This window comes from Moschus berezovskii, chromosome 11 (genome assembly GCF_049115385.1).
Source record: "Moschus berezovskii isolate FMDL1 chromosome 11, NW_MosBer_1.0, whole genome shotgun sequence".
Taxonomy (NCBI): domain Eukaryota; kingdom Metazoa; phylum Chordata; class Mammalia; order Artiodactyla; family Moschidae; genus Moschus; species Moschus berezovskii.
Window position 1 is genome coordinate 71309887 of NC_142470.1, and position 27949 is coordinate 71337835.

General features: G+C 38.0%; 1 protein-coding gene across 1 annotated transcript in view; it reads left to right on the forward strand.

Moving 5' to 3' along the window:
- PSME4 (proteasome activator subunit 4) overlaps positions 1–27949 on the forward strand; it is a 100145-nt gene extending 72196 nt beyond the window's left edge. The window contains exons 30-47 of the mRNA XM_088841475.1: positions 826–879; positions 1008–1137; positions 1754–1835; positions 3139–3292; positions 4329–4398; positions 4917–5042; positions 5577–5729; positions 7934–8038; positions 8587–8678; positions 9528–9659; positions 10221–10429; positions 11589–11674; positions 19071–19199; positions 20257–20412; positions 22219–22381; positions 25047–25180; positions 25873–26011; positions 26426–27949. Coding sequence (XP_088697601.1) covers positions 826–879; positions 1008–1137; positions 1754–1835; positions 3139–3292; positions 4329–4398; positions 4917–5042; positions 5577–5729; positions 7934–8038; positions 8587–8678; positions 9528–9659; positions 10221–10429; positions 11589–11674; positions 19071–19199; positions 20257–20412; positions 22219–22381; positions 25047–25180; positions 25873–26007 — 2110 coding nt within the window. The 3' untranslated portion in view covers positions 26008–26011; positions 26426–27949. The remainder of the gene's footprint in view (positions 1–825; positions 880–1007; positions 1138–1753; positions 1836–3138; positions 3293–4328; positions 4399–4916; positions 5043–5576; positions 5730–7933; positions 8039–8586; positions 8679–9527; positions 9660–10220; positions 10430–11588; positions 11675–19070; positions 19200–20256; positions 20413–22218; positions 22382–25046; positions 25181–25872; positions 26012–26425) is intronic.

Below are 27949 nucleotides of genomic sequence, written 5' to 3' on the forward strand. Positions count from 1 at the left end.
AATGCCTGCTTATCCAGACGTGTAACATTATAGACAGTAGGTTTTAAATATCTCTCAAATAGCAATGCACTGTACTACCTAATGAAATTTACACATTGATACTGAAGAGATACCAAAATGTTAAGAGGTAGTTATTGTGAAGATCTGTTTGTCACTTTTAGCTATGGAGATAGAAAACTGCCATCTTAAAATAATCACGTCATATGGTTTTTTCAACATGAATTGATTTTTCTTTTAGTATACATATTCCACTCATTAAATCTTAAATTTAAGTTCAATATATTTATCTCATAGCTCTTACAGTAGTAACCTTTTCAAATTTATACGAGTTTGTTATCACGATATTAGCAAATTGCTTTTAGATTTTTGGAACCAAAGTACTTCAGTGGTAACACTCAAGCAGGAGCTTTCCTAACTTTATTATTTTCTTTGCCTTATAAATGTACTCATTAATTTTTTCCCAGCATTTCTATATAAATAATAAACTTTATAGTCTACCTCATGTATCCCTGGGTGTTGTGTAGGTAGACCACTCCTGATTACCACTCACAGATTTCCTTTTGAATGTCCACCGAGGAACAGTTCAGTTGCTCAGTGTACCTAGCACTGCTTTTTTTGTTTCTCTCTACTTCTTCTCTCTTTTCTCATTTTCTTTTCGGTGTCACTTGTCTGCTTACTTCACTCTGGCTTGTTTTTATCAGACTCTTTATAGTCTGGTAATGAGGATGGTGAATTTGGCAGGAATTTGAATTTATATTACATTTTTGATATTCATTTTAGCATTGTATTAAAATAGTAGCTCACCTGAATTTTTTTTTTTTTAAGGAACTATGAAAATTTGGTTAACACTTTGCTAGATGGTGTGGAGCAGAGAAATTTGTAAGTGCAAAAAAAAAAGTATTTTTTAAATTCCCAATGCTTTTATCTTCAATGTTATAGGAGATTTCTACCCTGAAGACCATGAATGACTGTGTGTTTTCTGATTTCTTTCCCACTCCCCTTTTCAGGCCTTGGAAATTTGAGCATATAGGCATTGGACTTTTGTCTCTGCTCTTGAGAGATGACAGAGTGTTGCCTCTTCGTGCCATACATTTTTTTGTTGAGAATCTCAACCATGATGCAATTGTAGTTCGAAAGGTAGATATTTTATTTTAGCTATAATCTTGTGTTTCAGAATTTTTACATGTTGAAGTATACTGATTTGAAATCTACCTCTCTTGGATCAGAGATGGTAATAATTCATCCAACAAATACATGAAGAGATGTTCTCAGGTGCTGTGAATTTCAACACTGGGGATATAGCAGGAACCATGTTTATAGGTTATTGGAAAGCCTGACTTTGAAAAATTAACCACAGGTATATTATTATAACATGTTACAGGAAGGAAAAGGTGTCTGAGGGATACAGATTTTTGGTTTTACTTGAAAACTATCTGAGGTAGGGGACCTGGCCTGGCACATTGGGAAAAGATCCCTGGGAAGAAATGCCTAGGCTGAGATAGGAAGAATGAGCAGGAATTGGTTTAACAAAGAAAGGATACAGGTTGTTTAGGCAGAGCCTTGCATGGGTGAGGGTTCTACAGTAAGGACTGCAAACGACTCAGCCCACATCAGAGTTAGCACTCACGTGACTGTGCCATCACACGTCAGTGGGTGAGGTATTTCTCTGCTTTTGAGAGAAACAAAACTCAGCTTCTTCTTTGCGTCAAGGTAGCAACCCTTTGAGAGACGTAAAATGTACCTTCTTTTCTAGATGGCTATCTCAGCTGTTGCTGGTATTCTTAAGCAGCTAAAAAGAACCCACAAAAAACTGACTGTCAGTCCCTATGAAATCAGTAAGTATTACCAAATGTGATGAATAGTGCTTCTCGGTCTGACTTGGAAACTTCTTTGAAATGTATAAATTACAGTTCTTGATCCAAATATTTTTCTGTACCAAGTATAGAAGTATAGGAGATTTTTTTTTTACTTAAAAAAAGATATTTATTTGTTTAGCTGTGCCAGAGCTTATTTGTTTGGCTGTGCCAGAGCTTAGTTGTAGCAGGCAAGATCTTTGTTTTAGCATGCTAGGTGTTCAGTTGCAGCATGCAAACTCTTAGTTGTGATATGTAGGATCTAGTTCCCTGACCAGGGATCGAATCCAGACTCACTCCATTGGGAGTACAGAGTCTTAGCCACTGGACACCAGGGAAAGCCCCTAGGAAGATTTTAATTCTAAGTATGAAATATTACAAAGGGAAAACAGTTGACCTTGTAAAAACTAGAGATAACAATATTTATAAAACAGATGGCTCTTTATGTCTTTATAATACGTAAAATGTGTACCTTTTACACACTCTGGATACATATTATCTACTTCTTATTTATCTCACCAGTTAAGCAGTTGCACTAATTATTTCTCAAACTGTATTTTAAAGAGTTAATACCATTACCATTAATGCATCAATAAATGTTTAGGGGCAAAGTTAATTTGATTTTGAAAGGAGAAATATTTTTGGGGGGCTGCACCTCATGCTTAGTTCTGGGATCTTAGTTCTGTGACCAGTAATTGAACCCAGGCCCTTGGCAGTGAGTGTGCCAAATCCTAACCAAATTTATCATTTGATTATCAATTTTTTTTTTTAATCTCTGGTAACTCCTGAGATATTCAAACAGCTATCTTCAGTTTTCCTCCTTAACCCATTTTAGGAGGGGATTTTAGCTATGTGCCACCGTCTTTATTTTGGAACACAGAGAGAGAATGTCAAAGTGTACACATGGTGAAATGTAAAAATTGAAGGCATCTGGTTGAAGAATACATGGGAATTCTTTGAGCTTTGTAATTAATTCAAGCCTAATTGAATTAATCAAACCTAACAAAATTAATTTTTTTAATTTCGGTAAAAGGAATGAAGTATGGATCAAAATTGACTTTTTTCCCCCCTCAGATAACTATCCCAGCACCATTTAGTAGATGATAAGCCCATTTTTCCTTTTCTGATTTGAAATGCTTCATATGTATGTGGTTTTATGCTTGAGTGAATTTTCATAGAATCTTGTTATGAAGGTAAAGTCACACTAGCACTATGGATTAGTTGTTGAGAATAATTATTACACATATATTTTGAAGTTCATCAAATGTAATTGTCTTTTCCCTAGGTGGATATCCTAAACCCACCCAGATTGTTGCTGGTGATAGGCCTGATAACCACTGGTTGCATTATGATAGCAAAAGCATACCAAGAACTAAAAAAGAATGGGAGTCAAGTTGCTTTGTGGAAAAAACTCACTGGGGATACTACACCTGGCCACAGTAAGTTGCAGCTTGCCATGCACCTTATTACTGAACAGCTTATCTTCAATAAAATTTATTTTGTTATCTGGATTTCTAGAGACGTTCTGAGGCAGTTGAAGCATAGGTACTCTGTCAGCAAAGATATGCAGTCTCTAGCTTTTCTGCTCTTCGTTCCTTTGTTCTCGCCAGTCAGTGCTGTGCCTCATCCTGCCTCTATTCTTGTCTTTCTTCTGAAACCCTTAGACTTCCTTAGTCCTACCGTTACACTTCTAAGGAGTTTGTTAATAGTTGCTCTGAATTATATTCCTGCCTATTAAAAAAACACTACACCTGTCTAAACCAGCCCCAAGAAATTCTTCTTTGTCTCCTATTGACCCTAGTAATCTATGTCATTAGGATGAGCGACCTGATACATTTTTTTTTTATTTTTTTAAAAATTTATTTACTTTAATTAGAGGCTAATTACTTTACAATATTGTAGTGGTTTTTGCCATCGATTGACATGAATCAGCCATGGGTGTACATGTGTTCCCTATCCTGAACCCCACTCCCACCTCCCCTCCCCTCCCCATCCCTCAGGGTCATCCCAGTGCACCAGCCCCGAGCACCCTGTATCATGCGTCAAACCTGGACTGGCAATCTATTTCACATATGATAATATACATGTTTCAGTGCCCTTTTTTCAAATCATCCCACCCTCGCCTTCTCCCACAGAGTCCAAAAGACTGTTCTATACATCTGTGTCTCTTTTGCTGTCTCGCATATAGGGTCATTGTTACCATCTTTCTAAATTCCATATATTTGCGTTAGTATACTATATTGGTGTTTTTCTTTCTGACTTACTTCACTCTGTATAATAGGCTCCAATTCATCCACCTCATTAGAACTGATTCAGATGTATTCTTTTTAATGGCTGAGTAATATTCCATTGTGTATATGTACCACAAGTTTCTTATCCATTCGTCTGCCAGTGGACATCTCATGCTTTTTATCCATGAAGCTCTAATGTTGTTTTCTATCTATGTGTTTACCAATACAAACTCTTACTGTGTAGGAATATGGTTGTTTATGCTGGTGTGGAAGAGCAACCTAAGCTTGGCAGAAACAGGGAGGATTTGACAGAGGTAAGCATCTAATTTCACCATTTGTGAACACTTACCTGGTTCACATGCAACTCGCTTGTGGCTATTGATTTATTAGAACTTAGTTCATGTTTTTCTCCCCCAAATGTGTGTACTACAGTGTAGTACAGTAAGTACTGGTAAATGTATACTCCCTTTCTCCCCCTGCCCCAGCCCTCCTCCCTTCTCTTAGGACCAACTGACACAAGGCTTATGTCTCTAAGTCACTCTCAAGTTACTGCCTAATTAGCACTCACTTAGATACTGACTTTTAGATTTTTATTGCATGTAAGTGGTGGTTAATCAGTAAATAGTTGTTTATAGATTTAAGTTGGGACCTCTCAGTCTTCATAGAACTTCTTTATCATTTTGAAGAATTTTAAATTTATGTCTTCTTCAGTAGCGTCTGTTTTCTATTTGTGAACAAAGTTTACTTTAACTTATGGTAGCTTATAAGTATGGAAATAATTTTGAATAAATTTTAATCCCTGAATGTTCTCTCTTTTTTTTCAATTTTATAGGCAGAACAGATTATATTTGATCATTTTTCTGATACTAAATTTGTCGAACAGTTAATTACCTTTCTATCTTTAGAAGACAGAAAAGGAAAAGATAAATTTAATCCTCGACGTTTTTGCCTCTTTAAGGTAACTGTGTTATTTATATACCCTTTTCATAAAGCTTAGTGATTCTCAGTTTGTAGGTTAATTAATTTTTAAAGTATTTGATCAAAGTTTGAATTTAGTCATCTGTTATCTTTATTTAAAATTACTTTCAAAGTAATGCGTGTCGTACTCATCCTTGGCTTAAGGTTTAGGACTCAAAAAACCAGGCTTTTTAGTGTTTATTTCTAATATTTGTAATTAGCAGTAGAGATAAAAACCAAAACCTGCAAGACTGTATGCATTTCTTGTTTGTTTGATTTTTCTTGAGGTGTGTGTGATATTTGTAAGATTAGAAAGATTATTAAGTTTTATTTCATTGATTATATTTTAATGGGATGTGGCAAATGACAAGTGGTTTTACCATTTTAACTTACAGACATTGTTAAAGCAGTTAAGTTCTAAGGGGAGAACATGGATTATTTTAAGCACAGTAGTAATATAGTAAACAAATATGAGCATGTTATAATGGAGATGTAGTCATTTGAGTACTGAAGAACTTTTTCTTTATTTGCATAGGGTATATTCAGAAATTTTGATGATGCCTTCCTGCCAGTTCTGAAGCCCCATTTAGAACGTTTGGTTGCAGATTCACATGAGAGCACCCAGCGATGTGTTGCAGAAATTATAGCTGGCTTAATCAGAGGCTCTAAGCATTGGACATTTGAAAAGGTGATGTAATTTGTAGAGCACATTTCTTAAAGTTGCATTGTCCATTTGTGTAGCAATTCCAAACACATTGGGTATTAACACTTGGATCAGTCCCCTCAGCCTTCTCTGCCCCTCTGACTGTGTTCAAGTGCCACCTTGGGGCCAGCAGTCCTCCTGAGGGAGCGAGGCGACAGGTGGTAGGACGGGTGTCTGATGGGGGTGATGGTGGGAACAGCATTCGGGCGGCCAGGGGTCCAGTGTGCTTATCTCATCTCCATGGGGTCAGCCTGTGTTGCCCGTGCGCTCAAAAATGGACAGCAGATTATGTGTTTATCAAAACATTTTCACTGCTGCACTGAGGAGACATGCATCTTAAAAAAAAAAATGATATTAGTACATAAAAGATGAAATGTTTGACTCCATATTGCTCTTCTTCCCAGATAGCTCAGTTGGTAAAGAATCTGCCTGCAATGTGGGAGACCTGGGTTTGATCCCTGGGTTGGGAAGATCCCGTGGAGAAGGGAATGGCAACCCACTCCAGTACTCTGGCCTGGAGAATTCCATGGACTGTATAGTCCAAGTGGTCGCAAAGAGTCAGACACGACTGAGCGACTTTCACTTTTGACTCTCTATTGCTTTAGAGTATAGGTGGGAGGAGAAGGGGACGACAGAGAATGAGATGGCTGGATGGCATCACCGACTCTGTGGACATGAGTTTGAGTGAACTCCGGGAGTTGGTGATGGACAGGGAGGCCTGGCGTGCTGTGATTCATGGGGTCGCGGAGAGTCGGACACGACTGAGCGACTGAACTGAACTGAACTGAATAGGTCACAAAGTCCTGTTCTGTAGGTGGCATTGATTATCTTATAAAATTTGAATTGTTTTCCATCCAGGTATGTCATGCAAAAAAGAACATTAGTTTCTCTTGAAAAATAGGAAGCTCCTGGAATCCTGGTCCCATGTTGCTGCACTGTATCAGTTGGCTGGGGCTGTGCATGAGCTTCTGCCTTCATGAGGCACTCTCTAGCTTCTCCTTAAATCTTTTCTCTCAGCCTCCCTGCTACTTTACTCATTTGGTCTTGTAGATAGTTTTGAATTTGACAGCCTTGTTTTGAGTATCCCTCTTTTGAACTGTAAGATTAAGTTTTACACATCCACCTCAAGGTTAGTTTCTTTCTTAGCAAAATGCACTAGACTGAAAATATCCTGGTAAAATGTTCAGAATGTCTGAAAACATTCATACTTAATTACACGTAGGAGGATTACGAACACTTTTTAATATATTAATATTTTATACATGTTCAAATTATGTATTAAATAAAAGAATTTGTTAGTTTGTAATATTGCCATTTTCCTGCTAGCATATCATGAAACAGTTTTATGTAAACATGTTAATATGTAGCCTTCTCATCCTTTCTCTGTCAGTTTTGAGTTACCTCAATCCCAGAATACAGCTTCTTTCCTTTTTAGTTGTTTAGAATATAGCTTGTTTTTCTTTTTATTCAGTGTCTAATGCTAAACTGGAAATTTTATCCCAAACCATCTCTTCCCATTTGTCTTAACATAGGTCCTTTTGAGTAAGTAGGGTCCATGGACCTGTAGCTTGAGCATCACTTGGGAGTTTATTAGAAAAGTAGGATCTCAAGACCCATCCTGATCTAATGAATGAGAATCTGCGTTTTGTCAAGGAGATTTGTGCTCTGACTAAACTATGAGAAGCAGTTCAGTGTTTAGACCCATATATTCACTGCCTGTGTAACTGGAACACATTTTTAAATGGTATTTATAGTAACCCAAAACTTGGAATATAAAGATGATACTTTCAGGTAAATGTATTGAAATGTCATTGGTTCCTGTATTAGGATTCAGTCCTGTGAGTGTAAGCATGCAAAATACAGAGATGATTGAGGTTTTGTTTCAGCTCAGTGTACTGTGTTATTCGGACATTTGAGTAGAGAACTTCTCAATAGTAGGAGAGATTTTGTAAGGAACCATATAAGTTGTCTCCTCTTTTCTGATTTTTTTTTGTGGGGGGAAATGGGGAGGAAATTGCTGTATTACCTGGCCATGTTTTCATGTATCATGATACCTTCTTCGATTCTTTGGGTCTTTTAAGAGATAAAGGAAAGATCAGTTTGTGTATTTGTGTGTGTGGGTTTGCAGGAACAGATAGTTGAAGGAAAGTGTTCTGCGTATCATTAACTTCTATATTTTATTTGAATAGGTGGAGAAGCTTTGGGAACTTCTGTGTCCTCTGCTTCGAACAGCATTGTCCAACATTACAGTAGAAACTTACAACGACTGGGGAACTTGTATAGCAACATCCTGTGTAAGTTTTCCTCTTCATTTTTGTGTCTCACTAATGATCTATTCAAACTCTTTCATACCCTGTCTCAAAATGTGTAAAGTCTCATATTTCTTGATCCTGAAATTTTGTCCTCTTACGTAACTGGAGAGATGGTTCTGTTTGGCCTTTTAAACAAGCCTTCAGTGATAACTCTTAAGTGGTAATTATACCTTCTCTGCCATGGTAATAAATTGCATTTTTAGATTAAATGACAAGCCAAATCATATACCTAGAAGTGTCACTTATATATAGTAAAAACCAGATGATACAAGGTTATAGGTGTCATTTTTGACACCAGAAACGTGCAGAGCAGTTGTACTTTGATTTAAAACAGTCTGATTAGCTGACAGTTTTCTCAGTGTTGCTCTTCCTAACATCAGCTACATTTGGATTTGACTCACCCATAAGTTTTAATTTTATTTTCTTCCTCGAGACTTAGGTTTGTTTATATTTCTAAAGTAAGGATGTCTGATTTATTTGCAGAATTATATGGCCCCTGTTTTAATTGCTACTTTATGTTTTCAACACAGGAAAGCAGAGATCCCCGGAAACTTCATTGGCTTTTTGAACTGCTGTTGGAATCACCACTGAGTGGTGAAGGAGGATCCTTCGTAGATGCATGGTAAATAAGAAGGAAACTGAGGAGGTTAACAAAAGATAACAGTCTTTGTTCTTGATGTAGAAGTGGAAGTGAAGTTCTATACCTCTAACAGCTACGTATCGTAACCCCGTTCTTCTGGGAGATGACCGTAGTCCATTTACATACAACCTATGATGCTAAGTAGGTTGTTTCTCACTTGAGAACAAGTAGGAGAAATGAAGGCAACCTGAGCAGTTCAAACATAAAATAGGTCCGGCCTACTCTACTGTTAACATCTTTTCTATCAGGACCACTTTTTTGTACTATTATGATATTACTAACTTCCTTATCACATGTAATTTTTTACTCTTTCCTATTAGGAAATGAGATAGTAATCCTTTTAAGGAAAACTATACTTGGGCATAAAGAGCTATAAAACAAATTAGTGAACAATAGAAGGAAATCTAGATAATCTTGTTAATAAGAAAAATCATTTATTATTAATAGTAATTAGTAAGGAAACTTCTAATGCTTAGAGATTAACTCAATGAGTATTCTAAAGTCATTATTTCCTTTGACTGTATAGTAGTGGAGATGAAATGGGATACAGAGAAAATGATGTAGAAAAAAATAATAAAATCTTCCTGAAGATGCTGTTCTAAATTGTCAGCTTGAAAATGAAACAATTTTAGGGAGAATACAGACTGTCAACATGTGAAGGCAGAACTTCCCTTGTGTTCCAGTGTTAAGACCCTGCACTTCCACTAAAGGGGCATGGGTTTGATCCCTGGCTGGGGAACTAAAATCCCACATGCCAAAGAGTTGGGGAGTGGGGGACAGAAAAAGGTGGAGAGGGGCATTAACCCAACTCTCATTTGTTTTGATTTTTAGTCGACTCTATGTCCTCCAAGGTGGCCTTGCCCAGCAAGAGTGGAGAGTGCCTGAGTTGTTGCATAGACTACTGAAGTATTTGGAGCCCAAACTCACCCAGGTTTACAAAAATGTCAGAGAAAGAATAGGGAGGTGGGTATTATTTTCCCTGTGGTATGGTATACCTCTTGAGTTCTTTTTATTAAATTTTGGTGTCTAATAATACATACTGTTGATGTTACTGTTGAGTTTTGTGATATACTTTTCTTCAGATTTTGCTTTATATTGTGTTGTGGGACCTTAGATGAGAGACTCTGAATGGAAGGAGACCACAGTTCGATTCCTGGGTTAGAATGTTTCCCTGGAGAAGGGAATGGCAACCCACTTCAGTATTTTTGCTTGGAAAATTCCATGGTCAGAGGAGCCTGCGGGCTACAGTCCATGGGGTCCCAAAGAGTCCGACTTGACTGAGCAACTACACTTACACTTTCTGAATGCAAAATAGAATGGTATTGTGCTCACAAGCAAGTGGGGAGTGGTTGCCACGCTGCAGTTTTTAATACCTCAGAGTTGTAGGCACAGGCACAAGTTGTAGGCACAAGTCCCTCCCCAGGAATTGTCCTGGGCAAATTTACTTTGGTTGGGTCATACTTCTGAACCTTAGTTTTATCATAATGTGGGATCTATTCTTACTATATGTATTTTATTTTACAGTGTGCTGACCTATATATTCATGATAGATGTTTCTTTGCCAAACACTGCACCAACAGCATCACCTCGTGTCCCTGAGTTTACTGCTCGAATTCTAGAGAAGTTGAAACCCCTCATGGATGTAGATGAAGAAATTCAGAACCATGTTATGGAAGAAAATGGAATTGGTGAAGAAGATGAACGAACCCAGGGCATTAAACTCTTAAAAACTAGTGAGTGGCTCAAATTAGTAGAAACTCCCTTTAAAAACAGATACTTTAGATTATCCTATTGACTTTTTTCTCTCTTTTTTTTAGTTATTATGGTAAAATGTACATAATATAAAATTTACAGTTGAGTGGCAGCAAATGCTTTACATTATTGTACAGCCATCACTTTCACCCGTCTTTGTACTCTTTATGTCTTGCAAAACTGAAACTCTGTACCCATTTAGAAAAAAGCTCCTCATTCTTCCCTCCCTCAGCCTCTGACAACCGTCAGTCTACTTTCTGTCTCTATCATATGCCTATTCTAGGTATCTCATGTAAGGAGAATCATAAAATATTTCTCCTTTTATATCTGGCTTTTTTCACTTTGTGTGATGTTTTCAGTGTTTTTCTATTCATAGACATTTAGGTTGTTTGTGCCTTTTGGCTATTATGGATAGTATTTCTATGAATGTTAATGTAAAGTTACATTTGAGTCTCTGCTTTCAAGTCTTTTGGGTATTGAAAGCAGAATTACTATACCATAGGGTAATTCTGTGTTTAATTTTTTGAGGAGCCACCAAGGTATTTTCCACAGTGGCCTCACCATTTTATATTCCAACCAGCAGTGAAGAAAGATTTCAACTTTTCCACATTTTGGCCAGTGCTTGTTTTCTGTTTTTATGACAATAGCTCTCCAAGTAGGTGTGAAGAAGGTATCTTGTTTTGATTTGCATTTCCCTCATTTTTCATTTTTGTTTCTTCTTTGGAGAAATGTCAAGTTCTTTGCCGAGTTTTGAATTAGGTTGTTTCGTTGGTTTTGAGCTGTAGTTCTTTACTATGAGTGTAAACAACTAATTTCGTTATCATTTTTGCTTTGTTAGGATGTTTGAAGCTGGTTTTAATTTGTACTTTGTGTGGTTGTTTGTAGATAAATAGTTATCAGTAGTTGGCTGATTGATTCTTTTGAAAGTGATTTCAGTTCCCTGGATTGGTTGATAACCTTTGTTAAGGATCCTGTCACACTGCTGATCAAATCTGTGAAGTAACATAGATGATCTCTTTCTTTACATTGAAGAGCTCTCAGAGTGGTTGTCTGGGTTTCACTAGTATCATAGAATTATTCCACCTTATGTAGTCTCTAACTCAGTAGTGAAGACTGACTCTTTGTTTTTGTTTCCATAAGTTTTGAAATGGCTGATGGCAAGTGCAGGAAGATCTTTCTCTACAGCAGTCGCGGAACAACTTCAGCTTCTGCCTTTATTCTTTAAGGTAAGTTTATGTCTGAACTTAAAGCTGCATCCCCTTTTGACCTTCAAAAAGAATTATTATCAGAAGGGTGATAAGATTTCAGGCTGTGTGATTTGTGTACATCTCTTAAAAAAATTGTCACAGGAAAATCATTAGGTGATCAGTTCATTTCAGTCGCTCAGTCATGTCCGACTCTTTGCGACTCATGAACTGCAGCATGCCAGGCCTCCCTGTCCATCACCAGCTCCCGGAGTTTATATCCATTGAGTTGGTGATGCCATCCAACCATCTCATCCTCTGTCATGCCCTTCTCCTCCTGCCCTCAATCTTTCCCAGCATCAGTGTCTTTTCCGATGAGTCAGCTCTTTGCATTAGGAGGTCAAAGTATTGGAGTTTCAACTTCAACATCAGACCTTCCAGTGAACACCCACAACTGATCTCCTTTAGGATGGACTGGTTGGCTCTCCTTGCAGTCCAAGGGACTCTCAAGAGTCTTCTCCAGCACCACAGTTCAAAAGCATCAATTCTTCGGCTCTCAGCTTTCTTTATAATCCAACTCTCACATCCATACATGATCACTGGAAAAACCATAGTCTTGACTAGACAGACCTTTGTTGACAAAGTAATGTCTCTGCTTTTTAATATGCTGTCTAGGTTGGTCAAAACTTTCCTTCCAAGGAGTAAACATCTAATTTCATGGCTGCAGTCACCATCCACAGTGATTTTGGAGCCCCAAAAAATAAAGTCTGACACTGTTTCCATTGTTTCCCTGTCCATTTGCCATGAAGTGATAGGTCTGGATGCTATAATCTTAGTTTTCTGAATGTTGAGCTTTAAGCCAACTTTTTCACTCTTCTCTTTCACTTTCATCAAGAGGCTCTTTAGTTCTTCTTCACTTTCTGCCATAAGGGTGGTGTCATCTGCATATCTGAGGTTATTGATATTTCTCCCAGCAATCTTTATTCCAGCTTGTGCTTCATCCAGCCCAGCAAGTCTCATGATGTACTCTGCATATAAGTTAAATAAGCAGGGTGACAGTATACAGCCTTGACGTACTCCTTTTCCTATTTGGAACCAGTCTGTTGTTCTGTGTCCAATTTTTAACTGCTGCTTCCTGACCTGCATACAGGTTTCTCAAGAGGCAAGTCAGGTGGTCTGGTATTCCCATCTCTTTCAGAATTTTCCACAGTTTTTTGTGATCCACAAAGTCAAAGGCTTTGGCATAGTCAGTGAAGCAGAAATAGATGTTTTTCTGGAACTCTCTTGCTTTTTCCATGATCCAGCACATGTTGGCAATTCGATCTCTGTTTCCTCTGCTGTTTCTAAAACCATCTTGAACATCTGGAAGTTCATGGTTCACGTATTGCTGAAGCCTGGCTTGGAGAATTTCGAGTATGACTTTACTAGCGTGTGACATGAATGCAATTGTGTGGTAGTTTGAGCATTCTTTGACTTTGCCTTTCTTTGGGATTGGAATGAAAACTAACCTTTTCCAGTCCTGTGGCCACTGCTGAGTTTTCCAGATTTGCTGGCATATTGAGTGCAGCACTTTCACAGCATCATCTTTCAGAATTTGAAATAGCTCAACTGGAATTCCATCACCTCCACTAGCTTTGTTTGTAGTGATGCTTCCTAAGGCCTTCTTGACTTCACATTCCAGGATGTATGGCTCTAGGTGAGTGTGAGTGATGACACCATTGTGATTATCTTGGTCGTGAAGATCTTTTTTGTACAGTTCTTCTGTGTATTCTTGCCACCTCTTCTTATAATATCTTCTGCTTCTGTTAGGTCCATACCATTTCTGTCCTTTATTGAGCCCATCTTTACATGAAATGTTCCCTTAGTATCTCTGATTTTCTTGAAGAGATCTCTAGTCTTTGCCATTCTGTTGTTTTCCTCTATTTCTTTGCATTGATCGCAAAGGAAGGCTTTCTTATCTCTCCTTGCTATTCTTTGGAACTCTGCATTCAGATGGGTATATCTTTCCTTTTCCCCTTTGCTTTTTGCTTCTCTTCTTTTCACAGTAAGGCCTCCTCAGACAGCCATTTTGCTTTTTTTCATTTCTTTTTCTTGGGAATGGTCTTGATCCCTGTCTCCTGTACAGTGTCACAAACCTCTGTCCATAGTTCATCATGCACTCTATTAGATCTAGTTCCTTAAATATATTTCTCACTTCCACTGTATAATCATAAGGGATTTGATTTAGGTCATACCTGAATGGTCTAGTGGTTTTCCCTACTTTCTTCAATTTCAGTCTGAATTTGACAGTAAGGAGTTCATGATCAGAGCCACAGTCAGCTCCCAGTCTTATTTTTGCTGACTGAATAGAGCTTCCTCATCTTTGGCTGCAAAGAATATAATCAGTCTGATTTCGGTGTTGACCATCTGGTGATGTCCATGTGTGTAGAGTCTTCTCTTGTGTTGTTGGAAGAGGGTGTTTGCTATGACCAGTGCGTTCTCTTAGCAGAACTCTATTAGCCTTTGCCCTGCTTCATTCTGTACTCCACGGCCAAATTTGCCTGTTACTCCAGCTGTTTCTTGACTCCCTACTTTTGCATTCCAGTCCCCTATAATGAAAAGGACATCTTTTTTGGGTGTTAGTTCTAAAAGGTCTTGGAGGTCTTCATAGAACCGTTCAACTTCGACTTCTTCAGTGGTACTGGTTGGGCATAGAATTGGATTACTGTAATATTGCATGGTTTGCCTTCTAAACAAACAGAGATCATTCTGTTGTTTTTGAGATTGTATCCAAGTACTGCATTTCGGACTCTTGTTGACCATGATGGCTATTCCATTTCTTCTAAGGGATTAGTGCCCACAGTAGTAGATATAATGGTCATCTGAGTTAAATTCACCCATTCCAGTCCATCTTAGTTTGCTGATTCCTACAATGTCAATGTTCACTCTTGCCATCTCCTGTTTGACCACTTCCAATTTGCCTTGATTGATGGACCTAACATTCCAGTTTCCTATCCAATATTGCTCTTTACAGCATCAAACCTTGATTCTATCACCAGTCCCATCCACAACTGGGTATTGTTTTTGCTTTGGCTTCATCCCTTCATTCTTTCTGGAGTTTTTTCTCCACTGATTTCCAGTAGCATATTGGGCGCCGACCGACCTGGGGAGTACATCTTTCAGTGTCTGGTCTTTTTGCCTTTTCATAGTGTTCATGGGGTTCTCAAGGCAAGAATACTGAAGTGGTTTGCCAATCCCTTCTGCAGTGGACCACATTTTGTCAGACCTCTCCACTATGACCCGCCCGTCTTGGGTGGCCCCACCCAGCACGGCTTGAGTTAGACAAGGCTGTGGTCCATGTGATCAGATTGGCTAGTTGTCTGTGATTATGTTTTCAGTCTGTCTGCCCTCTGATGCTCTCTCTCAGCGCCCACCATCTTACTTGGGTTTCTCTTACCTTGTATGTGGAATATCTCTTCACGGCTGCTCCAGCAAAGCACAGCCGCTGCCCCTGACCTTGGACGTGGGGTAGCTCCTCTCGGCTGCTCCTTTGCCGTTGCAGCTGTCGCTCCTGTGCCTTCGAGTGGTTAATTATTTGTTGAAATTATCTTTTTAATATTAGGTAAGTATAAGATTTTGACAGTTAACATGGAAAGTCTAAAGACAGAATATTGTTTCACTGAGAGCCAATTTGCAAGTAATAGTTTAGGAAAATACTGTTTTCTTAAAAAAAAGTTACAGTGGCAGTTTTAAATATAACTGTTTCTGACTTTTAAATTCAATGTGTAACAAATCCAAAGATCAAAATGTTCAGTATATTGTATTTGGGCTTCCCTGGTGGCTCAGGTGGTAAAGAACCTGCCTGCAGTGTGGGAGACCCAGTTTCGGTCCCTGGATCAGGAAGATTCCCTGGAGAAAGGAGTGCAGCCCACTCCATTACTGTTGCCGGGAGAATTCTGTGGACAGAGGAGCTTGGCTGGCTACAGTCCATGGGGGTCGCAAAGAGTCGGACATGACTGAAGTGACTTAGCATGCGCACATATTGTATTTATTTTATAATGTTAAATGGCACTGTATATCATTGGTTCTAACAAACTTGCAGAAAGTAACTTGTCTCCATTGATCATATTGAAGTTTTATTTGCTGCAAGGTACAACCTGAGGTGTTTTTAATCATTCATCCAATCAGTGAATGAAGCTGGTAAACTAAGATTATTGTAGTAGTTTCCAGAATTATAGTTGATAGTGATGCTGTGGTTGGTTGTGGGTAAGTATAGTCTTATTGTAGATTGGGATGGCTTAGTACAAATATCACCACTATGTGACAGTTATTGATCAATCCAGTTTTTGCTGTATAAGAACCAGGGCCCTTGTTACTATTTATAAGCAAATGGCATGCTAAACTTCTGACCTGCCACAGTGTATTTTGTCTTTAGGAAATTCCAAAAGATAACACTCCTGGTAATTTTCAAAGAATTCACTAATAAAATACTTTTTAAAGTGCTCTGTATGGCCTGATACCCAGAATACCTTTGGGATCTTCTCTATATAAAAGTGGACAGTGGCTATTAGTATATGTATATGTATGCCTTCGTTACTTGTGAGTCCTTGGTGTAGATTTTATTTGTCTTCCTAGGGCAGTGGTGCTTAAAGTTTTTTCCACTGCCTTTCACAGTGGGTATGGAACATGAGCTTATAGTTTCATTAGTGGGTAATAGGCAGTGAATGTTAGACCAGCTGGAGTTCCACCCCCTTTCTTCACTCAGAAAAAAAGTCAGAAAGCAAATAGTGTATGAGAGTGAGATTGATAGGATGGTTTGAATCCACTTGAAATTTATAAAAAATGTAAATCATTAGAATGCTGTACTGCTTAGTTTGCTAGTAACGGGCCTAACAGTTGACCTCAGTATACAAATACTGAGGTTGAGAACCTCTTTTAGGTCTTCATGGTAAAAGGGGTCCAGGTTATGCGGGTATCATAGCACAGATGAACAGAATTACTGTGTAGCAGATGAGATGTACAGAATAAAGATAAAGAGATGATTACACAGTTGATTAAATTGTGGGAGGAGCACAGAAATAGTGGAGATGAGATCAGTAGTTCTGTTTTGGACATATTTGAGGTATTTATTTGATTCTAAATGAACTATTGTTTTTCCTTTCCCATGAAACGCAGTTTTATATCCCCCTTCCCCAAAATAACCTTGGAAATACAAGGTGCAAGTTTCAGTTGTTTGTGTATTCTACTTTAAGATTCACCATTTTGCTTCAGAATGAGAGAAGAGGATTTTTAACCAAGAATAACTAACAGAGCACAGGCTTTGAATAGAGATCTAGTTTAAAATCCTTTCTGTGACAGGTGCTTTTTTTTTTTTTTTTGGTGATTTTAGACAAGCTACTGAGCATCTAAGGTTGTCTTCTTCTATTAAGTGTGGAATAATAGCAGCATCCCTCACGAGGTGGAAATAAGATAATGCCTGTGACCTAGAGAGCATAGTGTAAAATGTGTACTTACATTATCTCTGTTACAAGTCTTTAACTGAACTTTAGCTTGAAATTATCAAGAGCTCAAATGCTAATGGTCAGGGTGAGAGAGGGGATGTGTTTCCATCTAAAGAAGCAGAACTTTCTACAGGTTAGCGCAGTTTAATGGTAGTTGAGTCTTATCTGTGACACACTAAAAATAATAAATTTGTATGATAACAAGGCAAAAGAAAGATTAAGATCATCCCTTTTTTATACCATTGTATTCTTATTTTGTATTTTGTTTGTAAGCATTAGAAACTAAGTGACTGTGCCAACAAAAGTAGTAAATTAGCTCAATTACTCAGAAATATCTACATAGTTCATAGAATGGAAGTAACAGCTTAAGAACGGAGTAGGAACCACAGCAGCTCTGAAGACCTAGGTAACAGCATCTAATAGTCTCTTCAGAGTGCTGTCTTCTTTGATCTTACTCTTCAAGATTCATACTCAGATGAAAAAGTGTGCTAATACATGATCTCTTTCTCTTTAAAAAATATGGTTTGAACCAAGAAATGTACAGAGTAAACCTAGGTCATCTTTTCATACCAGAAACCAAGGATGCTATAGTTGTGTTAAAGGACTTGAAGCCAGTTTGAGTACTAGAAAGAAGAGTAACCATAGTGGATTAAAACCATCAAATTTGTTGAAATTCATTGGTTCTTAATGATACTTTAAAAAATTGTTTCATTTTTCACATCTGGATGTTAGGGAAATCATTCTGAATAAAAAAGAGGTTTTTGTATAGAACATTCCACTGTTGTTTTTAGTTGCTAAGTCATGTCCAACTCTTTTGCAACCCCATGGACTATAGCCCGCCAGGCTCTAACCATGGAATTTCCCAGGCAAAAATCTTGGAGTGGGTAGCCGTTTCCTTCTCCAGGGGATCTCCCTGATCCAGGGATTGAACGCATGTCTCCTGCATTAGCAGGTGAATTCTTTACCACTAGTCACCAGAGAAGCCCATAAAGGGTTCTAGGCAACAACGAAGAAGGAATGAGTGTTACTATTTTGGAAACATGTTTTTATAATAGTTCATTGCAAAGAGAGAAAACTGGACGTCAGTGAAGGAAATACACAATACTATTAATACTTATATTGTGCCCCGTCAGACTTGAATAAAATCAGACCTCTAGATCTAATGGCTACTTTATAGGACAAACTAGAGCCAGTGGATGCCACAAAGGACCTACCTCATCCCCCTTGTTTTAAAAGAAAGGAATTTTGAAAGTGGGTAGGGGAAATTTGGTGGCTCAGACAGTAAAGCATCTGCCCACAATGCGGAGACCCGGGTTTGATCCCTGGGTTGGGAAGATCCCCTGGAGAAGGAAATGGCAACCCACTCCAGTACTCTTGCCTAGAGAATTCCATGGATGGAGTAGCCTGGTGGGCTACAGTCCATGGGGTCACAGAGTTGGACATGACTTCACTCGGGAAATTTATGGACTCTTTTTAAATATTAAGAGACATTCCAAATGCAGTGTTGTATGGTTATTATGTTGAACCAGATTCCCCCAAAGTAATTGTGATAACATGTATGAAATATTTGGAGAAATTTGAGCACTACTGAATGTGTCTTAGCTGCAATGAGTTTTTATGTATGATGTCATGGCGTGTTTTTTAAATAAGACACTTTGTCTTTCAGTGATAAAAATAAAATATTTATGGATGAAATATGTTTGATATTTGTTTCAAATAATTGAGGGAGGGGGAACATTAGGGGAGCAAAAAATGAAAGGATTAGCCATGAATTTGTCATTGTTGAAGAATTGGTTGATTCATGGGAATTCATTAAACTGTTCTTTAGTTTTGTGTATGTTTGTTTTTTCTGTAGAAGTTGCTGAAAATCTGATTTCTTTCATGTAAGGATGCCTTTGTACTTACTGGCTGTTTTTCAATTTATGTCTTCGTTTTGTTTTGTTGTTGTTGTTCTCTAGATTGCCCCAGTGGAAAATGACAATAGCTATGATGAACTGAAAAGAGATGCAAAGTTATGTTTATCACTAATGTCTCAGGGGTTGCTTTACCCTCATCAAGTGCCTTTGGTACTTCAGGTGCTAAATCAAGTAAGAGTGTATATCAGAAACTTATATCTTTGGTTAGAATTTTGGTTTACCATTCTAAGAATTTCACAAAGTCACCTGTGATACACACAATACCTGATATTTGCATTCCTTGTGAATCTTCTTTTAGCATGAGAGAAGACATATGTCGGCCAAAGAAACAGATTTAGACTATGTACATGGCTTTGCCACCAACGTCTGTGACTTTGGGCAGGTCACTCAACCCCCATGTTTTCTGTGTACATAAAGAGCTAATTCTTGGAACACCTTGGACACAAAGTGCTTATGGGGGTGGGGGTGAGCATTCTCTTTTACCATTTCCCCTTTATTTTATTCACTTCTATTTTCTGATCTGTGGTAAAAAGACCTAAGTGAGTGTGTATTTTCTGGTTGCATTTTTATTATTATTTTTTTTAATTAAAATTTTTTTTTTTTTTGGCCACACTGCATGGCATGTGGGATCTGTGGGATCTTAGTTCCCCAAACAGGCATCAAACCTGCACCCCTGCCAGTGGAAGCTCAGAGTCTTAACTACTGGACCACCATGGAAGTCCCATAGCTGCATTTTTAGTGTATTCTGTTCTCAGCTTTACCCAGTTATATGTGTGTTATATAAAAACTGCACACTTTCCCTCAGTATTCAGATTGTTAAGTTTGATTACCACTGAAAGGTATTTTTTAACCACCCCAAATGGGATTTTTTATGCAGTAGACTGTAGTAGTTCTCCATTTTGTTTGCTTTAACTACCCTACCTACTACTATCAAAAGCCAAATACAATAATGTGCAACCCTTGGAGGAGTTAAGTCACTAATTATAAATAGCTCTTCCAAAAATACTTTTATCCACGTGTTCCTTTCCATTTACTCTCATTCTTACATTCAGAATATGTAACTTTACCTGAAATGGCTTGTGTGCCCTTTCGTTTAGAAAGAAATATAAGATGAGCTTGCTCTGGCTGTACTTGTAAAAGTAGAGTTACGTTGGAAATGTCTGTGATTTGTGTATAATGCCAGTGTCATCTCATGTTCTTGTCATTTCTACTAATTTCTCATTCACAGACAGCAAGAAGCAGTTCTTGGCATGCTAGATACACAGTACTGACCTACCTCCAGACCATGGTATTTTATAATCTCTTTATTTTCCTAAACAATGAAGATGCAGTTAAAGACATCAGGTGGCTGGTTATAAGTCTTTTGGAGGATGAACAGCTAGAGGTAAAATTTAAGTTATAGCAAACTGAAATTTTAATAAATTTAAAGAAAGCATTTTGGCACGTCTAAAGGAGTATTTACACACTAATACGTAAAGTAACTTTAATTTTAACATCTAAATTTTAGGGATTTATGTAATTTTAACATAGCCCTATGTAATTAGTTTTGATACCATAAATGTAAACAAACACTGGACACATTCTTGTTCTGGCTTCTCTTTGCAGTTGGGCAGATAACATTTATGAACCAAAGTCTTATCTATGAAATTGCAAATGATAACACTCTACTTATTTTACTGGTTTTTAAAGGGCTGATGGGAATGTGTATGAGAGCAGTTTCAAGAGAATGAAAATCTACACATAGGTGCTGTTATTCAGTAGATTTAAGAAAAGATTGTTATCCCTGTTTATTTTCCTTGGTAGAGAAATTGAGGTCTGCTTTTGCTAAGGAAACAATGTTTGTACAAAAAGACCATGTTAGTTCACATCAGCCTAATGCAAGAAAAGCATGATGTGATAATTATGGAATAAAACGTAACTTTCTAAATTGGCCTTAGGTTAAGAAAATGTAATTGAAAATTTTGTAAAATTTTAGTTTATTTTGTGGACTTTATGGGTTTTCCATGTAGTAGAGCACTCCCAGTGATTATATATATCTTATTGAGAGCACTGAAAATACATTTGTATCTGTAGGAAACTGGGACTGGAAACCTATTCATTTTGCATTCCAGCTTTCTTGTTTCCTTTGGAGCAGATGTGTCTAGTTACTGAGTACTCACACTGTAGCTGTAACTCTGACAAGCTCCAGTTAAAATGTTTGCAGCTCTCTGTAAATTGTTTTAGAGGGTTGTTTTTTTTTTTCCATTAAAGAATAGAAATGGAAAGGTCGAAATCTCCAAGGACAGTGTTTCCTACCTTTAGATGTTACAGCAAAATGGACTGTTTTCTGGATCTTGTTTTAGAACACTTTTATAGATTATTTTTGTATTTTATTCCATGTAGTAGGCTTAAACTTAGCTGTTACTGTATGCAACCAAGTATGAAGTAATAAAAAATTTTATAATGTGTTTCATATAATATTATAATGAAAGTAGTAAAGAATATGTTGTTAAGTACCCCCTAACTGTCACACTGAAAAATTTGAGAAAAAATATTTTGAAGGAATAAGTGGCAAAGCATTTTTTCAAATTATTACTGCCTTTCCTTATGACTGTTTAGGAGAAACTATTGTGATGTGTATAACTTTTTACAGCTTTTTTTTGTCTTCCCAAAACTTGAGTTCCTATTTCAATTTGAAATAAACTATTAGTATTTCTATAGACTGTATTTATAGTCTTAAAACAGCCTATGAAGTTTGTAAGAATTAAAACGGATATAAATCTCAACTGTGTATGCCAATTATAGAAATTATCCTGTGTCTTTATTACCAATGAAAATAACAATGGCAATTGTTTTAAGGGATGTAGTATCTAGGAAAGTTTTCTTTTAATGTCAGGCTTTGGCACTGCTTTTACAGTTAAATTCCAGATAAGAAAAACTATCAGTCAGTGGGAAAATAATGTATGGAGAATTAATTTTCTATAGCATGTGTAAGCATTTACTTTCTGTAAGCCTAGTGTTAGTGACTCATCTGTTTTAAGGCCAGGACCCTCTAAAAACCTGATGGATTCTCCATTAAGAAACTGCAAAAGAGCATTTACACAGTTTGAATACAAATATCAGGGAAAGTCCCCTCCCCAGTTCCCACACCACCCTCTCTACCTCCCCAGGCTTAGGATCTCAAGTCTAATGGAAATGATTATCTCTACAGGTTAGAGAAATGGCTGCTACCACCTTGAGTGGTCTGTTACAGTGTAACTTCCTTACCATGGACAGTCCTATGCAGATTCATTTTGAGCAACTTTGCAAAACAAAACTACCGAAAAAACGGAAGCGTGACCCTGGTTTTGTTGGAGATACGATTCCTTCTGCAGGTAACAATACTGGTAGAAAACACCTTTTGGGAATTAACCAGGCTTGCTCAACAAATATTTATTGGATGCTTGTATGTGTGTAGGTCTATGCTAGGTACCAGGAATCTGCTTTTGAGAAGCTTTGCATATATAGAAGGCAAGAAACTGGGATATAAAAGCTAAAATTGAGAGAGGTACCAAGGAATGTGTACACTGCCGCATACAGCTACTAGAGTAAATCAAGTCTGGGCCCACTCACCTGAAATTGCTTTATAAAGAGAGGTATCCAGAATTAGTTGTTTTTGAGGCTCTAAAATATTTGTTTTTAGAATTTACAACTTATGTGTGGTGCTAGTGGTAAAGAACCCATCTGCCAGTGAAGGAGACATAAGAGACACAGGTTCAGTTCCTGGGACAGGAAGATCCCTGAAGGAGGGCATGGCAACCCATTCCATTATTCTTGTCTGAAGAGTCCCATGGACAGAGGAGCCTGGTGGGCTACAGTCCATAAGGTCTCAAAGAGTTGGACACGATGGAAGCAACTTAGCACACATAGCACACACACACACTGAGAGAAGAAACTAAGTAGACAAAACAATTCTTGCTTTCATTTGGAGAGGGGAATATCATTACTTCACTAGGCATTTGGTGAGAGGGTGAGAAGACTCATTCTATAGGAGCTTACACTCTAATTGAGCATCAAGGTAAACAAGACAATAAGATATGATGACTGTGTCATGTTTAAAGAGAAATTTAAATGTCATAGCCAAAACCCAGCTGATCTATGTTATTGAAGTATGGTTAATTTAGAATGTTGTGTTAATTTCTTCTAAACAGCAGAGTAACTCAGTTCAGTTCAGTCGCTCAGTCGTGTCTGACTCTTTGCGACCCCATGGACTGCAGCACACCAGGCCTCCCTGTCCGCCAACTCCCAGAGTTTACCCAAACTCTTGTCCATTGAGTTGGTGAGGCCATCCAACCATTTCATCCTCTGTTGTCCCCTTTTCCTCCTGCCTTCAATCTTTTCTAGCATTAGGGTCTTTTCAGATGAGTCAGCTCTTCACATCAGGTGGCCAAAGTATTGGAGTTGCTGCTTCAACATCAGTCTTTCCAATGAACACTCAGGACTGATTTCCTTTTGGATGGACTGGTTGGATCTTCTTGCAGTCCAAGGGACTCTCCAGAATCTAAGTCAGTCACTGTTTCCACTGTTTCCCCATCTGTTTGCCATGAAGTGATGGGACTGGATACCATGATCTTAGTTTTCTGAATGTTGAGCTTTAAGCCAACTTTTTCACTCTCCTCTTTCACTTTCATCAAGAGGCTCTTTAGTTCTTTCCTTTCTGCCATAAGGGTGATGTCATCTGCATATCTGAGGTTATTGATATTTCTCCCAGCAATCTTGATTCCAGCTTGTGCTTCATCCAGCCCAGCGTGTCTCAATGTACTCTCCATATAAGTTAAATAAGCAGAGTGACAGTATATAGCCTTGATGTTCTCCTTTTCCTATTTGGAACCAGTCTGTTGTTCCATGTCCAGTTCTGACTGTTGCTTCCTGACCTGCATACAGGTTTCTCAAGAGGAAGGTCAGGTGGTCTGGTATTCCCATCTCTTTCAGAATGTTCAACAGTTTACTGTGATCCACACAATCAAAGCTTTGGCATAGTCAATAAAGCAGAAGTAGCTTTTTCTGGAACTCTTGCATTTTTGATGATCCAGTGGATGATGGCAATTTGATCTCTGGTTCCTCTGCCTTTTCTAAAACCAGCTTGAACATCTGGAAGTTCACGGTTCACGTATTGCTGAAGCCTGGCTTGGAGAATTTCGAGCATTACTTTGCTAGTGTGTGAGATGATTGCAATTGTGCAGTAGTTTGAGCATTCTTTGGCATTGCCTTTCTTTGGGATTAGAATGAAAACTGACCTTTTCCAGTCCTGTGGCCACTGCTGAGTTTTCCAGATTTGCTGGCATATTGAGTGCAGCACTTTCACAGCATCCTCTTTTAGGTTTGGAATAGCTCAACTGGAATTCCATCACTCAGTGATATATATTTTTTCTTCATATTCTTTTTCATTATGGTTTGTCATTGGATATTGAATATAGTTTCCTACACTGTACAGGGGGACCCTATTGTTTATCTATCCTATGTTTAGTAGTTTCCCTTTGCTAATCCCAAATTCCAGTCTTCCCCCTGTCCCCAAAAACACGTCTGTTCTCTTTTTCTAGCAGGATTTTAATTATGTCATATAGTTACCTAATGGGAATTTGCAATAACATAACAGTGAAAGTGTTAGTCGCTCAGTTGTGTCTGACTCTTAGTGACCCCATGGACTGTAGTCCACCAGGCTCCTCTGTCCAAATAAAATACCAGCATACAATAAATTCTAGTTTTTTTAAAATTGAACACTTTGTTTTTAATAATTAAGTACCAAAGTATTTTTAGGTCTGTACTGAGAATTTGAAAGCACTTTAACTTGTATCACTAAAAAGAAAGAATAGAGAGCCTATAAAATATAGGATGCAGGATGTTTTAGTTTAGGCACGTGTTTGTATATAGAGTCATTTAAAGGCAGAAATTCACACATTGGAAACAACTAGCATAATCGAAAACTAATTTTATCTCACTATAGCAAGTACAGTAGAGTCCTGTAAATATCTGCTCATATAAATGCTTTTTTCTTTGCAGAGTTGGTCAAACGCCATGCTGGGGTGCTGGGACTGGGTGCGTGTGTTCTTTCTAGTCCTTACGATGTTCCCACCTGGATGCCCCAGCTCCTTATGAATCTCAGTGCACATCTGAATGACCCTCAGCCAATCGAGGTAAAATTCTCCCTTGTTGGTTTCTTTGCACACATACATTAGCAGTGATAATTTTCTAAGAAACCATTTAGACTAATAATTTTCTATATACCCTGGGCCGTCGTCTTTGATAAGGTTACTACTACTGCCTCTGCCAGAGCCAAATCTGCTCATCAGTAGTTAGTAAAATCTTGCAGAGACCCCACTGTTTTCTATATTTGAGATCTTTTATTAGCAAGAAAATTACCATGTCTTCTGTCCTTCCCAGTCCAGTGGACGCAAAGTGTATTGCCAGTGTTGTCAGGATATTTAAATTTTATACTTCTGTTTCGCTCACATTTTATACCTAGGAAGTATCTAACCACAGGCTAATGTTAAACAGGAAAATGTGATGGTATTATTTACTGAACACCTGTGTTCTACATTAAACAACATGGAAGACCAATGACTTTGTTCTTTTTACTTTGACAAAGTGTATATTGAAACTGATTTAACAATGTGGTATGAGTTCTAGTCATTTGTCCTAAAGTGAAGCTGGTACCAATTCTAAAGAAGTAAGCTTGGTGGCTTTTTGAGGTAAGATTGGTTTATTGGTTGTGTAGCGCTTGGTGAAATGTAAGATCTGAAGTCCCGAAGGATTGTTACTTAAAGCTATCCTGAACATAACCCTGGAGAGGTTAAAGTAAAATGTATGTGGGTTGCTTATCCTACAGATGACTGTAAAAAAGACATTATCCAATTTCCGAAGGACACACCATGACAACTGGCAAGAACACAAACAGCAGTTCACTGACGACCAGCTGCTCGTTCTCACCGATCTCCTGGTGTCACCCTGCTATTATGCATAGAAAGGTGAGGCAGCGAAGTACACAGACGTCTGTTTTCACGACTTTTGCTGTGACCCAGTGGAAGTTCCTGGAGAATTTTATACTTTTTTTCTCTGCTTTAGGTATTAAGCAGAGAATTGATGTGACAGCTTTTACGGGCTTATGGTTAAATAAAAGAAAAGAGCTCTTACTCATAATTGCCTCTTGAGTGGAGCCTGGTCATTTTGGGTTGTCCTAGGGATTCTGGGTTCTACAGTTGTGAAAATATTTCATCTCGGTTCTTAAGTATTTGTTATGCATTCTGTATTAAAGAGGGAGGGCCCAGAAGCCTTTCTATTGAAATAGGATGAAAAAAGATTTCATTGATTTGGCTGTTTGAGTTGGATGTCCTGTTGTCTAACTGAAGCTTTTTCCCCCCGCTTTTTCCTCCTTGATACAGATGAGTAGTCCTCACTTCGAGCTCTTGTCATCAAAAATTCCAGCTCCTCAGGTACCATCTGTGGTGGCTTTCTGCAGGTTTAAAAACTCTGCCTCTGTTGAGTTCTCATCATTTTGGTGGTTTCTGTGTCTGGTCTAATTAGTCCGAGTTCCACAGGTTCTCAGCTGCCATTTGATTTCCTAACTTGTCTGGAAGTATTTCCAGTATATTGATCATTTTTTCTTTGAGGCATCTGACAATGTCTCAGACTAGAAATAATTACCCAGTATGATCATGACATCCAAGACCATCCAGACAGAGTCTAGGAACTCATTATGAAACCGTTTACTTGGAATGGAGAATGCCCATCTGTAACACAGGTCCTGTCATTTCATTCATCTCAAATTATTTTGAATTCTTTCCAAATGGCCGTTGAGTTTGGATGGTGGTAGGGCTGTGGGCCGTAAATCTGAAGCATTGAGAGCCTTGGGCCTGGAGAGCCATGAAGAGGGAAAGAAAAGAGGGCAAGTCTCCAACCCAGCCAAGGACCTGATGGATTGCTCGACCAAGACACAGAAGTGAAGTCTGTGTCCACGTGTTTCCCACAGACTGGAGTTTTTGGTGCTGAATAGAAGAGCAGTTGCTGAAAAACCAGGGGTTTGGTGAATAAATTTTTGATTGATTGTTATGTATGTATACAATGTGTGATTTTGAAAATAAACAGCAACAACAATAAAAAACCCTGACTGAATGATTTTTACCTGTATTCTTTACAAATATTGTTTGACCCTCTTTGAAAACTGTTATACTTTACTAATGGAAGGCTGCTGTGTTTGCGGAAATTCTGTAATCTTTTTCTCCCTCCCCCTGACCTTTTTTTTTTTTTGCCTGCAGAATCGTTGAGAGACTAATAAGTCTTAATATTTAATTGACTTGTTTAATAAATGTTACATAGATGTAAAAGACTGTATAAACTGTAGAGACAGCATTGGCAAGACTTTGTACAGATGCAACCTCTTACAAAACACCATTGTGTAATTAACTTGTAAAGATTCACATGTAGCTCTTTATTATAGTGACTTTTGGCTTTTGTACCAATTGAATGCCATTTTTTGTGTGTTTTTAAATTATTTTCTTTATCTTTTCATGCTCCAAAAGCTGAGGTGTGGGTTTGTTTGAGTTCATTTATCGTTAGAATGTCTGAATTTTTATGTAACTCTTTGTGTGTATCTTTAAATGCGAACACCACGTGTTTACCTGTGACCAGTTTATAGAATGCAAGGTATCTTCTAGGTTGAAGTACTTCACAAGGTGGTGAATGTCATCTTGCAACACACCCTGTACAGTCTTCCTTAAAGGAACACTACGGTATATTTTTTAGTATCTACTTGCTGAATGACTTGATACAGACCTAAGCACAGCAGAGATCCTGGTACAGTATTTAAGTGTCAGCATACACAGGCGTAATCCCTGTATAGAGTAGTGCCAACCTGATTATTTCAATTGTGTAACTAGTTTAAAACCCAATAAATGGATTGTTTTTAA